Source organism: Patagioenas fasciata, chromosome 2, assembly GCF_037038585.1.
Source record: "Patagioenas fasciata isolate bPatFas1 chromosome 2, bPatFas1.hap1, whole genome shotgun sequence".
NCBI classification, from domain to species: Eukaryota; Metazoa; Chordata; class Aves; order Columbiformes; family Columbidae; genus Patagioenas; species Patagioenas fasciata.
In genome coordinates, this window is record NC_092521.1 from 9,641,030 (window position 1) to 9,668,604 (window position 27,575).

General features: G+C 38.8%; 1 protein-coding gene across 1 annotated transcript in view; it reads right to left on the bottom strand.

Moving 5' to 3' along the window:
• The window catches only part of TG (thyroglobulin), a 159,689-nt gene that overhangs the window by 85,936 nt on the left and 46,178 nt on the right, over nt 1-27,575 (bottom strand). Inside the window, exons 24-36 of the mRNA XM_065831913.2 lie at nt 26,716-26,831; nt 26,026-26,134; nt 24,587-24,784; nt 22,155-22,322; nt 21,557-21,622; nt 20,764-20,844; nt 18,538-18,675; nt 17,318-17,494; nt 16,237-16,348; nt 15,603-15,682; nt 13,662-13,805; nt 10,861-10,926; nt 679-813 (exon numbers count right to left, since the gene is read on the bottom strand). Coding sequence (XP_065687985.1) covers nt 679-813; nt 10,861-10,926; nt 13,662-13,805; nt 15,603-15,682; nt 16,237-16,348; nt 17,318-17,494; nt 18,538-18,675; nt 20,764-20,844; nt 21,557-21,622; nt 22,155-22,322; nt 24,587-24,784; nt 26,026-26,134; nt 26,716-26,831 — 1,590 coding nt within the window. The remainder of the gene's footprint in view (nt 1-678; nt 814-10,860; nt 10,927-13,661; nt 13,806-15,602; nt 15,683-16,236; nt 16,349-17,317; nt 17,495-18,537; nt 18,676-20,763; nt 20,845-21,556; nt 21,623-22,154; nt 22,323-24,586; nt 24,785-26,025; nt 26,135-26,715; nt 26,832-27,575) is intronic.

Sequence of the window (27,575 nt, forward strand, 5' to 3'; positions counted from 1 at the left end):
GACCCTCCTTCAAAAAGTTATGGCAAAAAGGGAAAAAAATTACACTGCTCACTTTCATAAGGTGAGGACCAGCTACTGCAGAAAATGGGACCATTCCCAAGTCCATCTGCAGTAGGTGGGAGCAATCATTTGACTGCTCTGTGGCATCTGAGAGTTTTCCAGTCATGTGAATTTAAACAGCTCTTTGCCATCTAGTCAGGCTGTTGATTAAAGCAGTCTCTTTGTTTCTACTACAGCCCAACTCCTGCTTCATCCCAGCTCTCAATTAATCTGCCTTCACGCACCACAGCTACAGGTTACTTTAGATAATGGTAGGTAGGTGGCTCTACCATCTATCTCACTTAACTGTTATTTAGAAAAGAATGACATTGTCCCTTTAATTATTCATTACAATATTCTCCAAGTTGTACAATGCCTGGAGAAGCAAGAGGTCTCTGCACCCAAGAGATGTCAAAACTACTTAACCACTTCATGAGACTTCATGTTAATTGTATCTTTCATTAAATACATTATTTCAGGTCCCTTCTCTCAAAATCACAGACACTAGGGTATTCTTTAAAAATAAGTAAAATCAATGTATCTGTGTAAGAAAGGGGAGGCAGAGAGGGAAGGGAGAAGTTGTTCTTGGTGTCTCATGAGATAATGTTTTCTGTAAAGTGATGAATAACCATTTCTTACCAGATAGACAAAATTCTCTGGCAGTGGAAAAGTCATTGGATATATCTCTACTAACTTGCACAACTTCAAAGTTCGAGATGGATGAATCCAGGAGAACAGAGGACACATTTAAGGGCTGCCATTTATCCAAATACTCTGTAAAATTAACCATATAATAATAATAAAACTATATAATTCAGAAAAACAAACAAACAAACAAAAAACTTCAGAGGAAGACAATACAGAGGTAAAAGTACTAGAGGGTTCCTCAGTGAAAGACTTCCACCTTCCTTTGTATCAACAAGGAATAAATTAAATATAATATTCAAAGTTTTCTGATTGACTAGAGGGTCCAGTCTAATCTTCAGAGGTCATCTACAACTAGGTTTATAAAAGTCTTCATTTAATAAAGAGATAGATCAGAAGCAACTCCATACAGGTTTGCATGTAAAGCCAACTTGATTTAAATAAAAGGTTTCTGAACAGGCCTAATTACATTAAAGGACATAGGTCACAATGCTTGTACACAAGTTCCTGAGCAGGTATGGCCACCAACTCCTTGGAAAGCAAGAGAGGATCCTCCATGTGACTGAGCAATCCCATAACCTCCAGCAAATATCCACATCTCTATCTTAAGCAGGAGCTGGTTTACTAATGTAGATTTCACCTCAGTCACCTGCAAGGTAGATGTCTACATCTGAGTTAATCGCACTTGTACTACCGGGAGGAACAGACACTTTTACTATACAATATCTCCATTCTGCTTTCGATGTCTGCTTTAGGATGAAACGAATCACACCCAGGAATCCACTGATTGTGAACCAGATGCTCATGCTGTCTGTATAGGGAACCTCATGTGAGTAGCTAAAATGGAGATGTCTTTGTTGCTTGTATACATCTGCATTCAGAGAACAAGTCACCACTTTGCAGACTAAGTGAAAATGAAACAGCAGTTTTCACAAACGTTATATTTTGTCTTTACTTCCCTTACAAGCAATCAACCAAACTCCCACATTCACAGATTGACTGAGTGTTTTTAAGGTCACAAGGATTATTTTGACAATTTTGGTTTCCTAGACAGAATTACATTAGATTCTATGAACTGTTCTAAAGCCATTTAACAACTACATAATTAAGATTTAATTCTATCTCATATGTATATATACACATGCACACAAATATGTATATATGCAAATATACACACTTGTATAAACATACTTACAAACATATATATTTACATGTACTCTGGACTGAGTCCAGAGGAGGCCACAAACATGATCAGGGGGCTGGAGTATCTGTCCTATGAGGACAGGCTGAGGGAGTTGGGGTTGTTCAGCCTGGAGAGGAGAAGGCTCTGGGGAGACATTCCAGTACCTCCAGGGGACCAACAAGAAAGCTGGAGAGGGACTTTTTACAAGGGCATGTAGTAATATGGGTAAACTGAAAGAGGGTAGATTTAGATTAGATATAAGGAAGAAATTCTTCACCATGAGGGTGGTGAGGCACTGGAACAGGCTGCCCAGGGAAGCTGTGGATGCCCCATCCCTGGAAGTGTTCAAGGTCAGGCTGGATGGGACTTTGAGCAATCTGGTCTAGTGGAAGGTATCTCTGCCCACGACAGGGGGTTGGAACTAGATGGTCTTTCCAAACCAAACCATTCTATGATTCTGTACATGTATACATGCATATGCATGTCTGAGCATATATATACACATACATACTGACTCTAGTATTCACCAAAAAAATATTCTCTGTCTCACAGTGGATTTAAAAAAAAAAAAATACCACAAACGTTCATTTTGCATACACAAACATAAAAATATCTGCAGGGTCTCAATTTTGTGCACAGAAGTCAAAAAAGAAGGCTTGGGACAGAATGGGCCTTTAATTATTCTAGTTCCTTTCAACAGTTCAATATATTTTAAAACCAAAAGGGCCCTGCTGTGGCCACCGAGTCCTAAACAGGAGGTTGGTGTTACCCTTTCCATGTAATTATAGAGTGAGGATGGAGCTGAGTTAGCTGTTGCCTTGAAATTCCTGGTGAACAGATTTTGACCTGTTGTTTCAGTTTTGCACACAGGTGCAAAAATTGCGACCATTCATTTCATTAAAGATTTCTTTTAGTCTTCTGATAAAGGGGTGACTTGCAAAGATGGCCAGAGTTTCCTTCCTTCCCTCACAGAAACACAGCTCAACATCAAATCTGAAGCCAGGGTCCAGGGTTCATACAGCCATGGCTGCAGCATGCCCTCACTGCAGCTTGGAAACTGGTGCTGACATACTTGTCCAGCTGATGAGAACCAAGACCCAAAACAGGCCACAGACCAGACTCGTTGTAACAATTACAATATTATTTTATTCCACATAGCTAACGACAACATAGAGGAACGGCCACAGCTCAGGCCCCTACGGTGATGTTCAAGGTCTTTTCTTTTGCAAGTTAAACCCTTCCCAAGTGACCATAAGACTCAAGTATGGGTTATCTCCCAGAGGACAAGCTGAAAAAGTGATGTGCTACTACCATTGCCAAAACTGTTACCTTAGTGCTAGCTCCTTTGCCCTTTCTCCTTGTGAAAGAAAACACTGGACAAATTCATGAAGTGATGAACCAACCCTACCATACTCCATATACCTTCCCAAACAGCGCAGGTGTGAGCAAGGCAAGAGAGCAGCACTGGGTCCCATGAGTCCTTTTCAATCACTTCAAAATAATTCTATTGCTGTTATACTTGAGGGCAACTTTTCCAAGAGATAGAGGCTGGAAGTCTCCAACTAAGCAGAAATTAAGGATATTTTGATATTGCACTGTTCTATGTTAAAGGCCATAAGCCTACTTGACATCACAGAGTAGCAAAGTAGGCATCAATACTATCTTCAGAGGGAGTCTGAACTAGTAAGGGAGCAATGACTGTGAAATCACAGCTTGACTTGTGCAACAGATCTACTGCACTTAATATTTTCCTTACCCTTAAGCATTGACTATTCAATTGTTTTACAGGAACACGGCTCTGTGGAAAGTACTACATTTCATAGCGTCAATGTTGTCTCTATTTTAAAACCACCTAATATAACCAGTTGCGTGACTCATATTAGAAAATTTCAACCTCTACATGCAGATTGACAGTTTGTGGCATTTATTTATAAAGATACTTAAAAATCAACCCTATAAGTGATGGAGAATTAGCCACTACATCCTCTCCAGAGACTATCTGCCTGAACTACTAGATTCCCTAGGTTTTACTTCTCTAGATTTTATGTTTCCAGTTTGTGTTTTCAATTACTTCTTTTTTTTTTTTTTTCTGAAAACATTAACAAGAAAATATTTATTTTATGGATATGTTTCTACAGAACTGCACTGTTGCCACCTTGCACTCTGTACAGTACTAGTAACTGAGGTCCTACTGCTGGAACAAGTAATCTCCCCAGGTTCAGACACAAAGCTTCTAAATTACCAGTTGTGGTTCTTTCAAGAATGAGCCTTGTCTGGATTCCAATGTAAGTCAACAATTTTGGGTGCATCGGTGGTTTTGGAAGGTATTTCACCAGACTGACTCTCTTCCCATAGCTGCCCTGATCCACTGAGTGACCTTGGGCAAGTCTCATAATCTTCATCTGCCTCTGTTTGCCCACAGGTCAAACATTCAGAAGAGTTCTTGCTAAGGTAAATTCTACTCTCTCGGGAAAGAAATACAAAATAACTCCACAACAGCAAAATAAATTCCCTGGGTTTACACCTCTGATACTTGAATTTGGCCTCCTGTACCTATTTCCCTGAGGTTTGCAAGCTTATTGCTACTAAAGTCTTTTGAAGGTGCTGAAATTAAGCTTGTGAGTGCACATGGTCATTACTAGGTACATGTAATGTGTTGTACATTTGATCACAAGCTACCCTTCCTACTTCTATCATAAAATATTTTTATTTATCCCTTTATGTGAGATAGAATCAAGTTAATAACATTCATTTGAACTACATGTAAGACGCAACTGGCACGTTGCAGCCCATGCTAGGCACAGAAGAGCGACCACGCATGATGCAAACTCCCACATTCATACCTAAATCACATTTTATATTGCCTGTTCTTTGCCCCAAATCTCACAGAAGTGACACTTGCAACCTCTCGCTACCCACATGGGTTTATTTTTGGGGTTAGTTTGGGGTTCGTGGAGGTTATTTTTCATTCTCAGTCCTGGATGAAGCATTCATAGACTCAGATCAGATTTACATACTGAGACTTCCAGTATTTTTCCTTTCCAACCTTCTGCCCAGCTGACCCCAGATGCAGATAAGTGCAGAAATACTAATGCCTTTTTTAATGACAGAGCAAAGCCCTGTAACCCAGAGCCGCCCATGGCAGCACTGTGGACATTGCCAGCTAGCAAGTGGCCAAAAAATAAATTTTGGCTATTAGTTGTTTCCTTCTCCCCTTCTCCTGGCAGCAGATCCAGCAATGCCCACAGCCATACACACCAGCAGAACTGGCTGATCTAAACTCACCTCATCTAGAAACTGCTCTCACAATGGACACAGCTACAAACTGGCACCGCTTTACTGGAAACGCATAGTGCACCTGGTGGGCTGGAAGACATTTCTGGTTTATATATAGGTTAAGCTCTGACTTTCCAAACCACATTTTGGCAAATGCTTTGATTGGATAATTACAGCACTCTGAAGCCAGCCAGCCCTCTAACTTTTATTGCAAAATTATAGATGTTCCATACAGAGAGCCTTTCTCTTCCAGATGTTCTTGTTTGGTAGGCAAGGTTTAAGACTGGATTTGCAAAAGGACTCACACTGGCCTTACACTGTTCCCACTCAAGTCACAGGATCACAAGACTGGAATAGATTTCCTGGGGGCATGGAGTTCAGCCTCCCACTTTCACAGGCAACAACATCATAAAATCCTTTCCATAAAGTCAACAAAAGTTTCGTCACTGACTTCAGTGGAAGCAAAGAGGGGTCAGTTCTGAGTTTGCTGGAAAATTTGACATCTGATATAAGGAAACTGAGATAAAGAAGTGCAATAAAATAAGTTAAAGTTAGAATAAAACTTGTGAGGTTGAGGATGTACATAAATCAGATGAGGTTAATGTGAGGTTAAGGAGGTATATAAAACAGATCTATGGGTTCAGTATGTCTAGTTTATGGTTGAAACATGAATTCTGATCTTAATTCTGAAATTTGTGAGCCATATTTAAAAGTGCTGGCTCAAGCCAAAAACACACTTCAAGACTGAACTCAGTGCTTTGTATTTCTAACATTCAGAGATTTTTTTCCAATGAAGACTGCTAACCTGTCTGCATACCAACAATCTCCAAAACCAGCAAATCATCAACTCAGAGTGGACCTGTAGAAAATACACTCTTTTTAAAATAGAGTTGCTTCTCATTTTTGTCCATCTACTGAGATTTGAATAATTCAAAATGGGTCGTTTTCTTACAATTGCTGCATAATAACTATAATCACGCCTCAGACAAACATATTCCAAGCTAACAAATGTGTTATGTATGGCCTTTAGCAGTAAGCAATCTTGCTGTGCTCATGTTAAATGAAAGCTTTCTGCCTCCTTCAGTAGTGCCAATTATAGTAAAGGGTATAGTAAAAGGATAGTAAAAACATACCAGATATTTATCCAAGTTTAAAATAAGCTGTTTTCAAAAGGCTAAAATCATCATGCTTACAAACAGAATAAAAATAAAACTGAAGACCAAAGACAGAGTAATTCTACACCAGCGGTCCAATATGCTGTATGGGGGCATGCTAAATCAGTTCCCAAGGATGGATAAAGAAAGGTGGTCTTTGTTTCACACCAAAGATCTCTCTGACATGTACTCAGCACTGTGGGGAAAAGAGGAAGACAAATGGTACTATTAATCACTGAAGCCAGCTACATCAGCACCTGTACGGCCATCAGCATCTCTGTTGAGAATGCAAATACCCCACATGCCCAATGGGGAATTTATTCCCAAGTCGGAAAACCCCATAAGTCACTTCTCAGCCCTGCATCAAGGGAAGGACTATAAATCATTACGGGATCACGGGAGCCAGAAATAGGAAGTGCTTAGCAGATCATTACATCCATATGCTGTGGTGGTTTCTCAGTGAATTACTTGATTTGAATGGAGTGGGAATGGAGCCCATATCATCCATATACAATCTCTAGTTCCATGCAGAGATCAACATTTAAGGGCCATTGCCTATTAGAAGTTGCCAGATCTAAGATAGATAGCCCTATCCTATTCAAAACTGAGGAACCTGAAGACATAAATGCTCAATAAAGTTTGGATAATGACTGTAAACAAGTCATAAATCTCATAAAAGAAGTTCAAAAGCAGGAGTTATTCATTAGTGTCACTCCTCCCTTCAACATGCACAGGAATATCTTCAGGTTCTCCAGTTTGCTTTCAGCACAAGTATTCCTTCCAAAAAAAGCCAGGTAACGTGTCCATAGATTATTTTGCTTCTTTCAGTCTCAATTGGAAGACACAAAAATTTCCATAGCTCAAATCCCTGTGCATAAACAATTTGAATAATAGCATTATACAAGCATAAAATATCAATACATAATTTCTCATAAATGACTTTTCTTATCTGCCTGTATCTTACAGCTAGCTGCAGAAAGTTCCGTCTCAAAACTAATTATTAGACCTGACAATTTTCTCTTTTACATAACATTCCTCCCTATTCATAGAACTCTGCAGAGTTGTTATTTAAATACTGACATAAGTAAACTGAGACTGCAGCATGACATATTAACATTTTCAGCACAGGCAGTCTTAAAATAACAGCTGTCCTCCCACTGTTGAAGGTCACAAATCATACCCAAAACTCCCTACAGATGCTTCCATACGCAGTGTCATCAGAGCATTTTGACTTCTTCAGGGGAAAAAATGCTCCAAATATAACAAGTCAGACTTGCCCAGTGTGTTCAGGCTATCTATTTTTCAAGTATTGTTTCTCAGATATGAGAAAATGAGGCAGTCAAATGCATTAACATGAAATATAGGCCTTAATTGTGCTTCAGTAAACTCAGGCTCTAGATTAGACATAGCATTACCTTCACTACTTCACAGAGCCTTCTGACAAAGTATTCAAACTTAAGTCTCCTTCTGATCTTTTGATGGAAAGTTTTATATACACGTTTTCATACATACATTCTTACATGCACACACACAAATGTACATATACCTATGAGAGTGCCCTTTAAATGGTGACATTTTCTCACATTTACCATCTGGTTACCACACAGGAGTCACAGTATTTTTTTTCCCCATATACAAACAATGCCACAATGTAGCAAATTCAGTCACTGCAAGCTTTTCTGTGATGCCCAACTCCGAAAACACTGATCTTCTATAGCATATACTAATATATATATAATCATAAAGAGTTTGGAAACAATGTTTTTAAAATTTTTCCAAAGCTTCTGACAACACAACACAGATAGCAATCTGACCTAAATAACCAACCTAGTACTTGTACTATCAAAATGAGGCAGAATATAAGAAGGGCAGGTGGTGCCCAGTTGCATTTTGAATGTGTTGCCACACTGGTGTCAGAGACCCAAAAAATACAGGACAGTAGTTCCGATTTGACTTCCAGACTAGTTATGATCTTTGTAATTCGGCAAATTCTCCTGACTGCTGTCCTCAGGACAGCCATTCTAATCCAGAATCCTGCCTCTTTATGGAAGGTTCTGCTCGCTTGGGTGGTCAACCAGACCTTTGCAAACCAGAGACATCCCCAGTTGCTCTGCATTTGGAAAGATGAACTGGAAATGGGTCTGATAGATCAAGATTTTGACTAAGAGTGCCACAAGCACCTCAGTTGTTGTGCCTAAATTCTGGGAAATCTTTAGCGTAGAAAGCAAGTGCCAGATAGAAAAGCCTAATTTCCTTAAGTGTTGCTTAGGTCACTGTTTTCCCAGATTAGAGAAAGAACACAAAAGGAAAATGACAAAATCACTACTAAGCTTCACACTGGGAGGAAGAAAGCTTTAGCAGTCAGGCAGAAAGGGACCTGGGGGTACTAACTGACAGGAAGCTCAACATGAGCCAACAGTGTGGCCAGGTGGCCAAGGTGGCCAATGGTATCCTGTCCTGTATCAAAAATAGCGTGGTCAGCAGGACAAGGGCAGTGATCCTTCCCCTGTACTCTGCATTGGTGAGGCCACACCTGGAGTATTGTGTTCAGTTCTGGGCCCCTCAGTTCAAGAAAGAGATTGAAGTGCTGGAGCAGGTCCAGAGAAGAGCAACAAGACTGGGGAAGGGACTTGAGCACAAGACCTATGGGGAGAGGCTGAGGGAGCTGGGCTTGTTTAGTCTGGAGAAGAGGAGGCTTAGAGGTGAGCTCAGCACTCTCTAGAACTACCTGAAGGGAAGTTCTAGCCAGGTGGGGATTGGTCTCTTCTCCCAGGCAGTCAGCAATAGGACAAGGGGGCATGGGCTTAATCTCTGCCAGGGGAAATTGAGGCTGGCTATTAGAAAGCAATGCATTACAGAGAGAGTGGTCAGGCATTGGAATGGCTGCCCAGGGAGGTGCTGGACTCACCGTCCCTGGAGGTTTTTAAACTGAGATTGGACATGGCACTTAGTGCCATGATCTGGTCAATGGACTGGAGTTGGACCAAGGGTTGGACTTCATGATCTCTGAGGTCTTTTCCAACCCAGCTGATTCTGTGATTCTGTGATTTAGTAAAGTGTTTTTCTATATCTCATGGGAAAACAGTTCGCAAAGGAGTTGACTTGCCCAACCTACCCATTACCACACTAGCTTCTCAAAGTATTTAACACAAAAATAATTAAGTTCACCTATAAATACAGGAGTTGTCCCTCTATTACATGAAGTCAATCATTTAAAAAGCACAAATCCTACTAGTAAATACAAATAGTCTGAGCATGATCATGACAGGTGGTCATAGATATAATGATAAAAGAGTTAATAGTAAATTCAGAACTCAGTATTGAAAATTCTTCGCAAATATTAACCATCTCTTGCAAGGCCAGTTGCTTAAAGTTTAAGGACAGACGTATTAAAAAAATTGTTCAGATTAAACAGAAAATCAAAGGCAGAGATGGATGAGACTTGCCAATTTCAGTCTAATTTGAGGGTTAAATTGAATTATGTAATGACCTGTCAACCTGCTTCCTTTCCGTTAGACACAGCATTTAGTAGATAAACTGTGTATTTCTGGAAAGGACACATCAAGGAAGTCTGTAGCTGTTGGCAATTTGCATATATTTTTAGGGGGTAACAGACACAAAAGCCTGAAAGACAACAGTTAAGTTTCATTCATTAAGAGGATCCACCCACTTTTAAAATAAAACGTGTGAATACCATAAGGTTCATTACAGCAAAACTGAAAGAAATTTTCTTCACAATAGAAAAGAGATGGTGTCATAGTATGTTACAGCATGTCTTCAAAAGTGGGACCCAACACACACCTCAAATATTACATTTCTTGCAATCCAGTTCTGAATAATCTTCAAGATAATATTTCCATCCTTGCAGGAAGCCGAAAAACAAGGAGTAAAGGCAGTACAGCTTATCGTTCTGATGTACCACCAATTACAAAGCAGCATAAACGTCCATTAATTTCTGGAGGAATTGCCCCTTTCATTATATTGTTTTTTTGGGGAAAACAGATTTGCTAAATTTGACTTTGCATCTCTATTACAGTTGTTTGTATCAATTTGACAACTCATTGTCATTCCTGGAATCCAGCATTACTGACAGAAACTGCTGGTGATTTGTCTAATCTGACATCCCTTGCCATCCTGGCAAGAACCAGATGCCACAAGAAAGGTGCTAAAAACCCCACAACAGTGGACAATAACACATTAATCAGCTTAGGGGGGAGCTAACCTTGCCAGAGCTTTTCTTCATTGGTCACTGCACTAAAATATGAAGTCATATCCATTGAAAGTGATGTGACATCCGCACTTTTAAATGATAAATTGCCAAATATTTTGCCTCAGTGACCTCTTGTGGCAGCGAGATTGAGAGATATTACGCCAGCATTGTGGATAACAACAATCCTTCCATTTAAGTGATATATAATTAATAAAAATGAGTAAACACCTAAATGAGTAAACTCATGAGCAACACAACCATTTCACTATAGTGTGATTTTTTAGTAATACATACAAAATAGAGGATGCTTCCTTTTTTATTATTTTTTCGGCTGAATACATGAACACACTTACCACTTTCTGGCCCAAGAGGTAAACTAACAGGTGGACACAGGTTAGGCATGGTGTTCTTCAAGTCAGCTAAAAGCAGGAAAAATTAAAAAAAAGAAGAAAAAAATGAAGGTTTAAAATGCAATTAACACCTCAATATTTCTAGCATTACTTCTCAGATCTGAAAGTTGCATTTTCTCTCCACAAACAAGAGTAAGGATGTGAGGCTGCTTTGCTATCTAACCCTTTTGAGCTCATACATGAAACCTGAAATCTGCGAGTTTCCATATTTATGAACATTCCTACACTTTTCAAAATGCACTTATTTATGAACAAGTCATTTCAGTAGTTCTGTGGTTTTTTTTCCATGCCTTTTTCTGTATTTGGTTTTGTGCATCACAAGTAACATGAGATTTTCTCTGTTTCTTCATTAGCAAATTGGAATTTACCAAAACAGGAATTAGGAACAAGTCAGTTTCTAAAAGTAACCTTTCCAAATTAAAATTCAATTAATCATTTCTATTTTCCATACACGAAGCTTCTCGTTTATTAATATTTCCCTTAAGCATTTTGTAATTTTAAATAACAAACAAGAAGCTTCCCCTGCACATTCACATTTTGTAAAACACTTTGGTTAATCAAATCAGTTTTAAACTTTCTATTCAGATATAGTAAATTACCATACATAGAGAAGCTGAAGATAGATGAGATTTTCTGTTTGCATCTTCCATTTTGTACCGCCCATGCATGTAACTAATAGATATTTCTAAAAAGTCAGGAGTTTTATGATACCATTCACACTGACAGACACATGGTGTGAACTGTGGGGTTGTAGTACGCAGCAACAGGAGTTGGACTCGATCATCCTTGTGGGTGCCTCCCAACTCAGGACGTTCTATGATTCTATGGCAGGAGTGAAGAACTAGAGCTAATCAGAATTCTCTCTAAAATGCCGCAATGTTTTCTCATTGCCTGAACTGCAACCATGATTATAAATACAAAGTCAAACTGATAATGAGCGGAGTCATGCGGGCAAACAGCTCACATGTCAACTTAACATATTATGGAAAGAGGAGGCACAACTACTTTCCTCCGACAAGACTGTGGTCTAAAACCAGAGACCCCGCTTCATGCTATCATCCCACTGGCTTCAGTAAATTCCTTCTTCAGATCTCACTCATTTTCCCTTTAGCCTCAGAGGTTTCTTGTTCCTCTTCCTGGTTCCCAGGCCGCCATCACACCAGAAAAACTGATACAAATTTCTGTCTGCAAATATCTCCATTTGCATAAACACCTGTGCCTTGTTGTGTGTTACAGTGGAAACACATCTGAAGCTTCTTCGCTACATAAGGAAATGTCACCATCTCTCCTAACACTCCCCGCTTTGCATATATAGCAGGCTGTTCATCATCTCTCTGTCTGTGAAGTGAGCAAGATCCTTTATTTTTAGTTGATTCTTTGTCAACAAAAGGGAAAACAATTCCAAAAAGCAGAAGTGGTTCTACACTTCCACTGTCTCCTCTTCACTTCATCTTTCTACCATTCTTCATTTGCACCCCTGGCTGACTCTCAGCTCCCCCTGCCCACTTTATCAGGGCAGTTGTTCCCTTCCTCTCAGTGTGAGACCCTCAGCTAATCCCTCCCTATAGCTTCCATAGTGCCTCCCAGCTCCATGCTGTCTCCACTCTTCAGCAAGGGTTGCCCCACTAGAGGAGGAAATGCGTGGTCTAGTGGGTGGAGTGCCAGCTCAGGACTTGAAAAGTTCAAGATTGAGTTCATATTTCAGACGCAGTGTAAATAAAAGTTTTCTTTAAGTTTACCAACACTCTAAAATGCAGTGTATTGCCAGGATATCTGATTCAGTTCTACACAACTGGATTATCTTTATATCACATGCCCTGGACAGTATATATCTACACTTCATGCCTCTCCTCTCCACTTGGATGTCAGCCCTTCTCTACTCTGCAAGAACTGAGTTTAAAAGTAAGAAAAAGTACTTATTTTATTTTTTTTTTCCTTGATTCTGTCAACATCACCAGATCTCCCCCATGGGACATCACTGCTCTCAGTGGGGTTCAACAAGGTTTTGACTATGTAGACTCAATAAGAAGCCATCCTCCCATAAAGGGATATAGAGTCCAACAGGCATTTGCTTTCCTTATTGTTTCAGTTATGTTAAATCAAAGCTTAACAAAGTAGAATTAGACCCACCCAAAAGGAGTGTGAAAAATGACAAACTCATAGAAATATTTAAACAAAGTAATAGAGACTTTGTTTCGCTATAGAAAAGAAAATTCACTATGACCAGGAGTGGTTTTGATTCCTTTTGAGGAAATAATCTAACCTCTCATAACTTCTCTTCTGTTTAAACCTGTGATGGCTTGAAGAAAACAGCACTACCTTGGAACTTGCTCTTGGCCTTTTCTCTACCAAAACAGCCAAAAGTGAATTTTAAATTCCATAGCAAAACCACATGTTTTGAAGTTATGCATACACACACACCATTAAACCATAAGCCAAGCAGTGAGAAACAAAGATGTCCTGACCAGGACTGAGCAGTGGGACAAAATATATTTGTATTCCTGCATAGGACACAAGTCTCCTGTATAATCTAATAAATTAAACTATACATCTTTAAGGTGTTTCTTTTCCTTTTCTATTAAATGGAGATTAAATTTCACCTTTCCCTTGCATATACTTGTCTACTTCACCTATTTGTGATCCTTCCAAATTGGTCCTCCGTCTGAAAGCTGGAGCTTCTATACATTGAAGACAAATAATAAGCCTTGATGTACAGAAGACAGAAGTGTCATGTGCACACTTACCAGGCTTTTGATACCAGCCGAATGGGTGTATTCTGACTTCAGCATCTGGTGAACTACAATTTGAAACTTGCCAAGCACTTCTTGTTTCCTCAGCACATATCTGGATTCCGAGGCTGTTCAGAGTCAAGCACACAATCTTTCTCCCTGCCAGGAAAATACATTGCTATAGAATTTTCATTTTTCTAGATAGTATTTTGAGAAAAGTGAATACAGCATGATTCCACTGAGTGTTAAAAGGAATTCCACTGACTTAGAAACCAAAATAGGAAAATACCCAAAATAGGCCAAGTTCAACTGTTGTTGAAAAATCACAATTAATTCAAAGTGAGGGAAGGTGGGTAATCAATATCGTAAACCATTAAGGTCACTGAAAGTATTCCCACTGTGCAAAGATCACGACCTCTTCTTGGTGCAAGCAGTCCTTTATGGTCAATGTGATCCTAGAAATTAATAATCTGCATGTATGTTGAAACATGTTCCTTGCTTACATCAAGATAAAAAGTCTGTCTTTCAAAGACCTGGTGTAAATATTTCTGTACCTGAAAAATATTGAGGGTTTGAAACACAGCTGGCAGTCATCCTAACTCATGTTAAAATCACTACTGAAAGTTCTTTGACTATATGAATGCCAGGACTGGATGTCTGAAATCCCCCACAAAAATATTAATCAGATAAACTAGAGGTGTCAGTTTTGCTCAGTCAGTGCTTTAAAATCCTTAATTTATGTTAGAACTATTTGAAGAAATGTAAGGTGATATTCAGTTAAAACTTCAAATTTCACACAGTCATATGAAGGTATGAAAACCATCAACTATCTTTGATTTGTGCAGTAATTCCAATCTAAACTACATTAGGTTACCTTCCCAAGCCAAGCATTTTTGACTGAATGAAAATTTTGCCTGCCAAACAAAAAAGGGAATTAAAATTATACATTTCTGAAGTGTTCCAAATTCCCAAATGAGCTGTAAAACCAGCATGTCCTAATGACCTCAGGGAAAGCTGATTAGCACAGAACACCTTCAAAAACAGGGTTAGCCATTTTAGTGGCCTAAACCTGAATTTAGAATAAAGTATTAAAGCCTATTTCATTTACCTTGACCTGGACATCACTCTGTTTCAAACAGCTGCTATAGACTTTCTCTCAAACAGACCAATTTACAGCCAGTGGAGAGAAAGAAAAGACCTCCAGAACAGGATTCAGTCAATCAACTCAGTGATCTCATAATTGTGTCTGTACATCTCTCTGCTGACAATAGAGGGAGCAACAAAACATAGCCATCTCAGGTGAGTAAAATACATTCGACTTCCTAATAGCTTTTAAGTCATGCAGACTTTTAAAGATCCGATTTCCTCGGACTAATGGAAATCCTACTTGAGATGTCTTAAGTAGCTAAAATACTAGGGAGGAGAAGATATGCAACCTCTATCCTCAGTTGACCTTCCTCAAATAGCAGACTAAAATTTGGAAGCAAAGAAGTTCGGACGTCCAAGAAAGTCGAAAGTCTAAGTTTCCCCAAAGTATCTGTGGACATTATGTGCTTAAAGTGCACTTAGAAACCTAAATATTACCGAAATTGAGTCCCCTAAGCTTTAAGGAATGAAACAACATTAAAAAAAAAAAATCACAGAAATAAGTCAACCAATATTTTGGAAGAGGAGTTGATAAATAAGAAGTGACTATTTCCTGGACTTTTATCGGTTTTAAGTTCATTCTGTTGGAACTGCAGTCACTTTAGAAATCACTCTTATGAAGTTTTCTTAACAATATGAGAGATGCAGAACATGTCGTAAATGGTTAGGGTTACTTAAAAAGGTGCAAAAGAGAGTTGCAGAAGATGTGAAAGGGCTTTTAAAGTGCCCTTTGCAGTAAAAGAACAGTAAAGTTCAGAATAATCAAGGGAGACTGAAATTATTTTTAAAATAAAAATAGTGAAAAAATACCTGATATCTGTGAGTCATTAAAAAAGCTGAATCCTGTGCAACAGGGGTCAGCATCACACCAACGCTCACACTCAAAGAAGCTGGGAAAGGAAAAATGTCATTAATCTCAGTATCATTAATAATCTGTCTCTGACATGGAGAAGGGAAGAGAGGATATTGGAAAGCAGAGAGACACTGAGAACTTGTAGAGTTGCCTTTCATGGTGAGACTGCTTCATGGTACTTCATACTGCATAGACACTTCCATACATTTTCTGTTTGTAGATGAAATTACGTTTGATCAGTATGCTTCTACCAGACTACATTTAATAATTTAAATATTGATATCTGCTCTAAAAATATCAGCCTAAATTAATTTGGTGTAGTATTGCCAAGCAACTTAACTGGCCAACCAGCAATTTAATACTAGTATAAGTAACAATTCACATATATATAGTTACTAATGGCATACAATTTTTTTATAACTGAATTATAAATTTCCTTTAACTCATATGCTATTTTTATTTTGTTAAATATTCTTAAATAATGCTGCTCTTGGATCAATACATCTGATCCCCTTCATCTGCTTAACAGGGCCTTGGTATTCCAGGCATGATTAAACTTCCAGTAAAAACAAAAGAACTGTCATATCCTACCCATCTGAAACAGTTTTTCTGCTCATGTCAGTCTTATTTCTCACTGAGATTGCTGTTACTTTCTGGAATGGTATACGTGTGTAGAAGCTCTTCACAGAACTTTTTAGAGTGACTAGAAAGCAAAAGACAAACAAAATTGGAAAAATCAGTTTAACCCTGTAATTTACATTTACTGCTCAAATAACAATGTGGTCAAGGTAAAGTTCATGTTTTTATGCTATACTGGTCTAATAAAAGGTAATTTTACATTATCACAGTAAACTTTTGATGGTTAAGCCTGAAGATGGGCAAAAATCCAATAAGTGAATGGTCTAAAAGGTGAGCAAAGTACATCACTAAGGAAATATTTGCATCCCAGGACTTCTGTTTCTGAGACCTGTATTGACATTACTCCTTCTGCAAGGTTCAAACACCAGGGGATAACTCCAGATTGGAAGACTCCAGTATGCTCATGCATTATTCAATCTGTGCTGCATTTTAGGCTCCAAAAAAGACATAATTTAATAGTTTAGTTCCGTGGACCTTTACATTTTTCAGAGCAAAATTCTAAGTTCCTGTACAGTGATAACAGGCTTGTTTATCCAGCTTCCTCATGGGAGCCCTATGAGAAAATCATTGAATTTCTCAAGCATTCAAAGAGCAGAGGTTAAAATCCACATGTTGATTACTCTGGATTTGCTAAACAAATATTACACTCCACAACTTTCAATTTTTACATTGCTTAACTACCATGGCAATTCTAGTAACGGTAGAAAATGAGATTGGTGACATATCCATGACATTCCCATTTCACCCATATTATGAAAAAGTCTAAGACCCAGTATACAAATTGCTTGAACTGCCATTGGCCTCTCTGAATTGGGAGCAACTGAGGTGGACAGTGAAACTCGTGGTTAATATCTTTCCACTTTGAACTGGAAATGAAAAACCCTACCCAGACCAGACTGGCCTTCCCTTGCACCATCACATCCCAGAACTCATTCATACATTCAGACTTTTTATCTCAGAATCAAGAGCCTACAGACTGGCTTGCACTACCATGGTCACAGCATACATTATACGTCCAAATCCCCAAACTTGCCTATTTTACGGTACAATGTCTGCGGCTGCCAGGGTAGTACAGTTCGACAGTTTTCCGGCATTTGATCAATGCTGCCGTCACAAATTTGTGCCTCAGGATAGAGGGTACACACAAAGTGTAGGTCTGCGGTGCTTTGAATATCTGCCATTCGACAAAACTCATCTTCCTGTGCACAACCTGGGAAATAAAGTCACAAAGAGTTACGCACACACACGAGTTTCTTCCCCTCTCTATTTCTCTTCATGTCTTTGGTGCACCTAAAGCAAAGAACTAAAAGTGAGAATGTCAATATTATTCTATTACGGTGTGAATGTCTATTATTCTACTATGGTGCGAGAGAAAAAGGGACAGATTCTGTTTCTAGCGATACCGTGTCAAGCATTACCCCGGTATACGGGTGTCACTCTAACACTGTGATTCATAAAGAGCTCTCTCTTCTAGTAAATATGACATGCAAACTGTGTATAAAATAACTGCATCAGTTGTGAGTCTCTTACTTTAAAGGAAAAATATATTTTCTACAATGTCTTAGGAAGTTTTTGCAAGAAATATTTCTGAAGTGTAAATAATGTTCCACAAAAAAAATATAAATAACTTTTCCAGAATCAACTGCTCAAGCATTTGCTTGTACCAGTTTGCACTGGAACTTTCCCCAGGGTAATAATGCACCTTCAGAAAAGAAACAAAGCTGTCAAACCCATTTCTTAATTTCAGTGGCAATGGCTCCTGTAAATATAATATATACCTCAAAGTTTTATTTCGAACAGGCATAGCTCTACTGACCTCTTGCAGGGATATTTGTGCACGGTTTAATACCCTTGGTTCTGCCTTCCTGGTAGTAACAGCTAGAAACTCCTCTCCATTTATCACATCAAAATACACTTTATCAGTAACTCTGAATTTACCTTCTCCTTTTACCACTACGTCAAGTATCTATTTGGAGGTGAAAACTTCAAGAACAGCAGAACATTGCTCAACCTGTACCTTCTACTTCTCTCACCCAAAACAGAGATACCCTGATGATGAATAATGGGTACCCTTTCTGCTACAGCAGACCAAGATTGTAAGGAAGAAACAGGTGGCCCCATTAGCAATTTCCATGATTTTTCGCTGAAAAATCACTAAGTCCAGAGTATCTACTCATCATGACTATAATACCTATTAAAATATTTTAATTAATTATTATTCCTTAAAGAATAAGAGTTTCCAAGATGTCTTACGTGTGAGACACCAAAGCACAGCTTCCTCTGCCGAGTACTTCTGCCTGAAGACCCAATATTGCTGGTAAGGTAGAGAATAGTTCTGGTCACTTCGTATCTGGCTGTTGTCCATTAGGTAGAAAAGATCCTTTGTGGAATCTGAAATTCAGACAAATGAACCGACAAAAAAACCACCCTTAACTATGATCTGGAATATATTAAATGTATTTATATATAAAATTCTGCCTTTCCGAGTAAAATACCTCCAACTGCTTTGTAGGGCTAGCAGACACCAAAGGCTTTAATAACAGAATTGTCCACCCACAGTTATTGATACTTGCGTGGGCAATGTCTCCTTGCTGAGCTTCATTGTCAGAATGTTTCCATCACCAAAAACTAGATGAAAATCACGGATCTCAGAAATAAGAATGTTCTCTCTACTTTGTCACACAACACATCAGTGTAACAGTGAAGTATGGTGCCTTGGAGCATGTTTACAATACCTTGATCAATCTCGTTTTATTAATCCAAAATACAGCAGTTTCCTTGTAGTCCCTTGTGAAGCTTTTACACCTCTCAGTGTTAAAAGATTTCTTAACAAGCTTAATACCTATTTTAGTTTTTTTACTTTATTTCTCCTAGTTTATGCTCCCACAGACACCACTAAATAACTCCTTTCTGTCACCTACCTGTGATCCTTAGAAATGTGTCCAATGCTTTATATCCCCTGAGCTCCCTCTAAAGCAATCACAGCTATTTCAGGTTGGTTTCAAATTAATCCCTTTAAACAAGGACTCAAGCAAATTGTTGAAAGAAATGGACACCCTTCGCTGATCTCTCACAAATTTCTTCATAAACACCTTTTTAATTTATCAAATGCCATCAGCAGGTCTCATCCCCAGTTACTCCAACTTTGTGAGAGATTCAGTTCTTTAATCTTACATGCACTGAAACAGCCAAACAAAAATGAAAATAGGAAAGTAAAGACAAGCTGATGTCTGCAGATGAAATGCTGAAGCACCTACTGACATGCTGGGAGTGCACAATAGCTTTGAACTTTCTATCAGAAAATAGAATATGTTACCATGTGCTTTAAGTATGATCATCAAGTAATAAAAGCTTTGTAGACATTTTCCCAGATGCATCCACAGCTTTTTTTAAAAGGTGACTTACAAGTCTCATTACCTCTCGAGTCTTAACTTCAATCTTTGGTTTCTTTTGAAACTGCTTGTGTCATGACTAAAACTAAGGGAGGGAGGAAGAAATTGCATTCCTTGCATAACTTCAGGTTTTAATGATATCATCAGCCACAGCAAGGTACATGGAGAACCCTGAGGGCTGCACTCATGCCTTGGCAGGTAAATACAAGAGAATTTCACCCCATGTATTAAGTGCAATTTTTTCTCATTTATTTAGTCTAGACTTTAAAATACCAGCAATTGTAGAGGAGCTCCACTAGGTAAACAGGCATTTTAGTTTAGCGTTTTAGTTTATCGTCCATTGAGATTAAGCAAAATCAGTAATTCAGTTCATGTTAGGATTTTACGTGTATTAAATCACATGCTCAGGTATTCATCAAGGCTCCTCAGTAAAGATTACAGTTCATTAGACATTAATCAATGTGCTCTCAACAGGTTCCACTGTTCTCTTAGGATTATCGTGCTGAAGGCCCAAATTAATTTTAGTAACTTAATACAGATGATTTTGGATAGCTACATGATTTAGTACAATGAAGAGCAGACCCTGCAATAACGAAGGAGTCAGAGAACTTCACAGGTCCCTCACTTTTCATCACGCACAAAAGAAACACTTGGGATTGCAGTTTCATCTGGAGTTTCTCTAAGCATCATATTTACACTCCTATTTTCAGTAGCAGCAAATATACCCAGTTACCCAGCATAAACATTTGATTCCTGGGTTTATGTGAAATTTTTTCTCAGCCAAATAGTATTTCCTGAGTCGTTACAGTTCAATAGGTCTTGAAAGAATAAGCTTTCAGAGAACATTTTAACACTTCCGTTTCCAACCTGGCCAGGGAAGGTAAAAAACAAAGACAGAAGGCTTACATTTTTAATATCTTTCTCAAAACCTGTATCAGACATCGTACCTAAGCGAAACCCTCTGGACTTCGCAATACTTATATCATCACTATATATATATATGGCAATTTATGATATTTTCTGGTTAAATTCTACACCTTTGTATGCTATCTTCTGCTACCTGCTTTGTCTGTCCTTACTATAATACCTGACAACGTTAGATCATTTTCTGTTTTCAAAGCTGTAGCATCACACTCTGAGGTTCTAGTCCGGGTGATCATATCAGAACCTGGAACACAACAGGAATTAAAGAGCATTTATCTTTCTTCCACAGGACAAAATCATCCTTATTTCCCAAATTTAGCAAATATTTTAAAGTGCACCATTTGGAAAAAACTCCTTAGGTAGTTCCACCAGCTGATGAATCACAAATGAGTAAAACCATCAATGTATAACTCTGGGAAAAATCTAAATCAAACCACGCTGTTTGGAGGATAAAAGCAAATGCCATAACCCCAATTACTGTGCATTCAGCATCCGTGCTCTAGAGGGTGCGTGCATTTATAAAGCAGTATCACAAATCATTTCTGCAGGTCCTGCTAAGTAAATTCTGATATCCAGAAAGTAAAATTGCAAAACCAACACATAAGTAGTTGTCACGCTAATAAAAGTAACCCATCTAGATACATATAACGTGCCAAGTTATAAAGATACCTGGACACTGATGGGACAAAAGCACATCTCCATGATAAATTTTTTCACAGGTATTAAAAGTTGTAAAGCATATTCTTAGACACAGGAATTTACCCAAATTTCATAAAACTGACAGTAGCAGGGTTGCTCCAGATTACATCACTCCTGCCAGAAAAGACTTTTGAGTAGTGTCTCAATTTGGATGGTATAAAATAAAGTGAGAATGACACTTCCATTACAGACCACAAATCTGCCACAGCCTACAGTTCATCATAAGCTTTTATAACAACTTCCGTGAGATAACTCACCTCTCCACAGGTAAACTTGCTGAAAGGTAGTAAAATTTCTTTCTGCCTCTTCTACCAATTTAGAAGCTAATAAAGAAGAAAGTTTGTTAGAATAGCTGCAGGTAGTATTGAAATGCTCCGAAATTGCATTAAAAACACATCCCTAGACTAGGCACCGCCTCATTTACAATATGATACCCTAGAGAAGAAGGACCCAGGTGTGCTGGTGCTAGTCTGGGTCCAAGCTTTACTCTGTTTTCCATCACTGCTTTTTCGGTGCAGCTCTACACATCTGTCTTTTGGTCTTTGCTCCAGATTATACCTTTCTTTCAAACTATTAGCTTGAATCTCCCTGAATTAAATACTGAAAGTATTACAGGGTAACACATTAAACCAAACATATTATTGACTTCCATTAATGTTCACAAAATAAAACTTGAGAGGTCCATCTATCTAAAAATGCATCTGATTAGGGAGATCTTATTTTCTTGTGATTGTACAGGTATTGATTTACTTGAGGAAAAAAAAAAAAACACTGAAGTAGAAGAGCAGGCTGGTGAAAAAGGCAGAGTCTATACAGAATTAAAGTAATGTAAATTGAGGTAATTCACTGACATACTTCCACTGAACACTTGTCCTCCCAGAGAGAAGAAAAACATCATCTCTTTTTCATCGTAGCTAACACCTTCACATACTCCATCAAAGACAGACGATGCTGTTGGACTCCAGTCATTGACATTGCAGATTAGCACATCCGGGTAGCTCATCAGACTACACAAAATGAGACCTGGGTAAAGGCAAAGAGAGAGTTGCATCACTCCAATCATGCTTTACGTCTACACAGAGCTTCTCACCCAAGCATCTCAATGCTTTCTCTAAATGTCAATGGAACCTATGTCATTGAGATAGACAGCCTTTAGTATTGCTAAAAAAAAAAAAAAAAGAGTAAAACAGAGCCATATGTTCAAATTGGAGTACTAAGATTAGCTACTCATACCTAAACTAAACATTTGTAGCCTGTTTCACAGAGATTTCAAGCACATACTATTATCACCTAATAAAATATTACTATTATCGGATAATATCAAACAGTGTTTTCAGCATTTCATAGCACCACAGAGACATATTCAATCCTTTGGCGGTCTTACAGTCTCAGGCTCTGAACCAAGAAAGCACTTATATTTTTACTGGGATGGTTTCCTGGATTGGTGCCTGATTTCAGTCAGCCCAAGCCTGTGTCTCCCCCAGCATCGTGGTGTGACTCGAGGGGACCAGCGCTCTTAAGGCTAGGTGTTCTGGCATCAGTCTGTCACCATAATGTCTAGACAATACTCAGGTCTTGTTTTGTACTTGTTTTCACAGTTCAGGCATTTCTATGGTTTTACAATGCCCTCTCTGGTTTGTTTTTATGGCCTTGGTACATGAGATATCAAATATGCTACCCTTTTTGTCTTTTTTTTATCTTTTTATAAATAAGGTGCTAGTCCAAGCAATGCATTTACCTGTGGTATTGAAGCAAATATGCCTCCCCAATTAAACAGGGAGCTCTACAACATTAATCTTTTTTTTTTTTTACACACCTCCTTCTATTCTCACAAGTATAGAGAACCCAAACATCTCACAGTAAATGTACAGAGAAATAGATTTTACAGAGAAACAGACTTTACAAGATCATTTAGAATATTTTGATGCAAAAAAAAAAAAAATGCTATGTCAAAACAGAAAATAATTTTATGGAAACATTTGCTTGACAACTTACACTGAATAAGTTTTCTCAAATCCAGGATCAGTTTCCATTCCTAACTGGAGAAGTGGTTGCCACACAGCAGCCAGTACCACATGCCTGGATATGTTGAGTTTGTCTTTAAAAACGTGAGACATCTCAATGAGAACTTCACTTTTTCTATAGGAAATGCACCTCCAATAGGATAGCTGATCCCATATGAGCTCAAAAAGAAACTACAGAAAGCTGGCACTGACATTAAGTGATTAAATTTGCTGGCAGATTCTGGGCTCTGCCTAAGTCCCACCTCTGCCAGACTCCGTCCATCTCACTCTCACTTGCTCTTCTAACTAGACATTCAGACTTCAGAGATTAAAGCATTCTTGTTGTCAATAAAATAATGTGATTCCCTGTTTAGCATCCTTTTTTTCTGCTCCAAAACGTAGCTGATTTACATTTTCACTACAAGGACTCTGTCTGGGGGCACCATCTTAATTCCCCCTTCAGCTGAAAGGCACCAACGTCTGGTAACCACAGCATCACAGAATCACAGAATATTATGGATTGGAAGGGACCTCAAAAGCTCATCCAGTCCAATCCCCCTGCCGGAGCAGGAACACCCAGATGAGGTTACACAGGAAGGTGTCCAGGGGGGTTTTGAATGTCTCCAGAGTAGGAGACTCCACAACCTCCCTGGGCAGCCTGGTCCAGTGTCTGTCACCCTCACTGAGAAGAAGGTTTTTTTTCAAATTTAAGTGGAACCTCTTGTGTTCCAGTTTGAACCAATTACCCCTTGTCCTGTCATTGGTTGTCATCAAGAAGATCTTGGCTCCACCCTCATGACACTCACCCTTTATATATTTGTAAACATTAATGAGGTCACCCCTCAGTCTCCTCTTCTCCAAACTAAAGAGCCCCAGCTCCCTCAGCCTTTCCCCATAAGGGAGATGCTCCACTCCATCATTTTTGTTGCCCTGCACTGGACTTTCTCCAGCAGTTCCCTGTCCTTCTGGAACTTAAGGGCTGAGTTATGTAAGAATTATTTATCTCATCTGAATGCAGATGTCTAAAGCAGGTCAAAAGAATTATCCTTTCAATATGTCCATTTCTCTCCAAAAGCACCTTGATACCTCAGGTCTTAATCTCTACTGCTCCAGGCCAGTCTTGGGAATTACTCAAATTCTATCTATACCAAAAAGTGTCAGTGATGTAGAGGCAGGCTGCTGACACTGGTATGGTGCAGAGGTAGGTGTAATGTATCCAAAAATGAGTTCTACTCAGCGCTGGTATTCTACTGCAGAATTTTTTATTTTGCAGTTAGGCAGTACCTCCGTCAAGTGCAATCTGACTCAAGATGAAGCCGTCGCAGCAAGAGTCCCCGCTGCAAGTCTGCCGACAGAAGAGCTGAGCGTCAGTCAGAGATGCGCTAGATGCTGAGAGCACCATGGAGTGATACACGCCAGAAAGCACATTCTGAAAACTAGTCCTTTCGAAGGTCTTGAGTCCAGACGAGTTAAATTCTTGTCCTGGGTAGACAGAACAGGAAAGAAATCTTCAAAAGAGCTCAAGAGGAGATGGGATGCTTTTGGATTGCCTGTAGTCTGCAGCTGGTTGAAAGTTTTATGATAAAAACTCAGTCTTCAAAGTTCTTTTCTGGACATTGAGCTTCAGATGCAAGATAAGTTCATCAAATGGTTTGGTGCAATTATACCTGGGTAGCTGATCAGAATGTAGTGCCAGAGTAGTAAAAACAGTCCACTGTGCCAGCAAAGGGCTCCTAAATCAATGTACACAGTAAGGCTGGTAATATTCTACTTTCAAGCACTACATTAATAACAGCCAGGTATAAATGAAACAAACTTATCTCACTAAAAAAGTGAAATGTGTAATTTCTCAAGCATAACTGCATCTGCAATTAGGACTTCTGTTAACTAGACATATATATAAGAGGAAATTATTCATATAATCCTGGATGTAATCTGCAATATCAACAGAAATCTAGAGTAGATCTGGTATCAACATTATTACGTTGATTATGACTTCAGAAAAGTTGGGTTTTTTTCAGCTGAGACTTTGCTCTTTATTTTTATTATTACTAGCAAATGGCAACTCTGAGTTTTGGATAGAAGTGAAAAGAAAACAGTGACAGCAGAAGGTTTTGACTCAAACACTGCAGCATTCTGCATTTGATTGTCTTGTTTCGAATCTGGTATGAAGCTTAAAGCTGGACACACACTGGATGGGACATGCAGTAGTATCAATCAAACTTAGGCCAAAAAGAAGTTATGTTATACAGTCATTAGTTCAGCTAAATTACTTTGGGATTCACTGGAGAGTAGGTTATTTCTTGGTTGGTATAATAGTAGGACAATTCACAATCAAAATTAACATAAACTGTTAAATTGTGTATAAGCTGGTCAAAAATGCCTTATATAACCAAATAGCAAACTGTTTAATAAAGAGAAACTATAGTAAAACAAAACAGAACAGAACAATACATCAAACTGAATTTGAGTTTTTGTGGAACTATCTGGTGGAGAAAACCATCAAAATGGTTCATAAAAGCTGTATCCCTAATTTATAGGCAACAAGACAGCAAGGGAAGGTATGCTGTGTTTTCTGGGCTATCGCTAAATGTTAAGCTCTGAAAAGTATTGTGTCTTCTTAAACAAAAATGCTCCCCACATTTAGTCATGATTCTATATAGAAGTAACTACAAGTCTGGGCACATCAGTCTACTTTTACATGAGTGATTCGCATCTGGTACCTCTCTTCAAATAGACCATGACTGCATCTCCCCCTGGGTTCCTGACATGCAGCAGGCAGCTGAGACGACCGATGCTGGTGGCAGCGGGGTTCCCCAAAATGCCTTGCACCTGAGTCAGAAAACAGGTACGCACAATAAATACAACCTAATTGGTTTCCTCCTCCTTATTCAGAAACTTGGTTTATAACCACCAGAGCTCCTTGTGGCCCAGTGTGGGCGTTTTTTATTCTATCAAACTCAGGTCTCAACTCTTCAATGCCACATCGCTATGTTTAAAAGTAGTGAATAGGAAGATGTTACAGTGCTAAAAAGTACACAATTCAAACCCTGGGCTAAAGGAAGGGACTGAGAAATTACGACTGTTTCAGGTGACCTGATTACCAACCTGGATTTTTCTAGTTTGGATTATCCAAATTAACCTTCCTTTTAAATCAACCCAATTTTAAGGAGTTCAGTATATTTTAAGAACAAAAGTGCTCTATGATTTTTTAACCAAACACTGAGGCTTTCAGGTGTCACTTTTGGAAACATCTGGGTATAGCTTCTTTACCAACTTGCAGGAATTTATTACTGCCGTAGTGAAAAGCAATGTCCAAGGCTTCAGGTAACAGCCTGCCTTTCTTCTGTGATGCTGTCTACTTATATTGAATGTATTATGATTAACACATTCTTAAATATGATAATATTTACCAATACAGAGGTGGTGCAATTGAAGTTGACTTCAGCAGCACTGTATAATTCACAGAGAACTTCAGCACCAGAAGGAGTTAAAGTGGCAAAACCACACGTGTCTTCCCTTTCACAGCCTGAAAACAGGAAAGAAATCCTAGATTTCCTAGCATTTCATGTATACAATTTCTGCTACAAATTCCATTGTTTACCATCATTTGCCTAGTTTTTTATACCTCTATCAGACTTGCAAGCACATGAATTTCATTAGCCAAATGAACTTTAGTATTCAGCTAATTTAGTAGAGGGTTAGGTTTTTAAATTAATGCAAAAAGTCATTCATCACCTGATGATACAAACAGCTGAGTTAGGTCTAACCATCCACCCAAATATTTAACGTCTGCTGAGGCAGACAGGGAAGACTCTCATGAACCACTTTGCTAGCACATCACATCTGCCTGATACAGTAACCCCATGGCAAATAGATTGTGACAAATGTTGGCATGATGAGAAGGAGGGAAACATAAAATTCTTCAACCTGCAGCCACCACCTGGTCAAGGGAGCAGGCATCTATCCCCATCCAGATTTCGGATGGGTTGAAGATCCCTCTGCCCTTACACTCTCACCACTAGCTCGCTGCCACAGCTCTGCTCCTGGAACAGGAGGTGAAATTGTTTCTAAATGTCACTAGTATAAAATCAACCAGCTTAGATTAAAATATCATCAGAAATGTAAGGTAAGTAGCCTGATTTTGTAGAGAAGAGAGGGAAAGATTAAGCCTGACCCTTCAGTGACCACCCCAGCAGTAACATTTTGTAGTAGTGCTGCCACTTTACAGTGAATATAACTTATAATGAAAATACAGGCTGCATGTACTGAA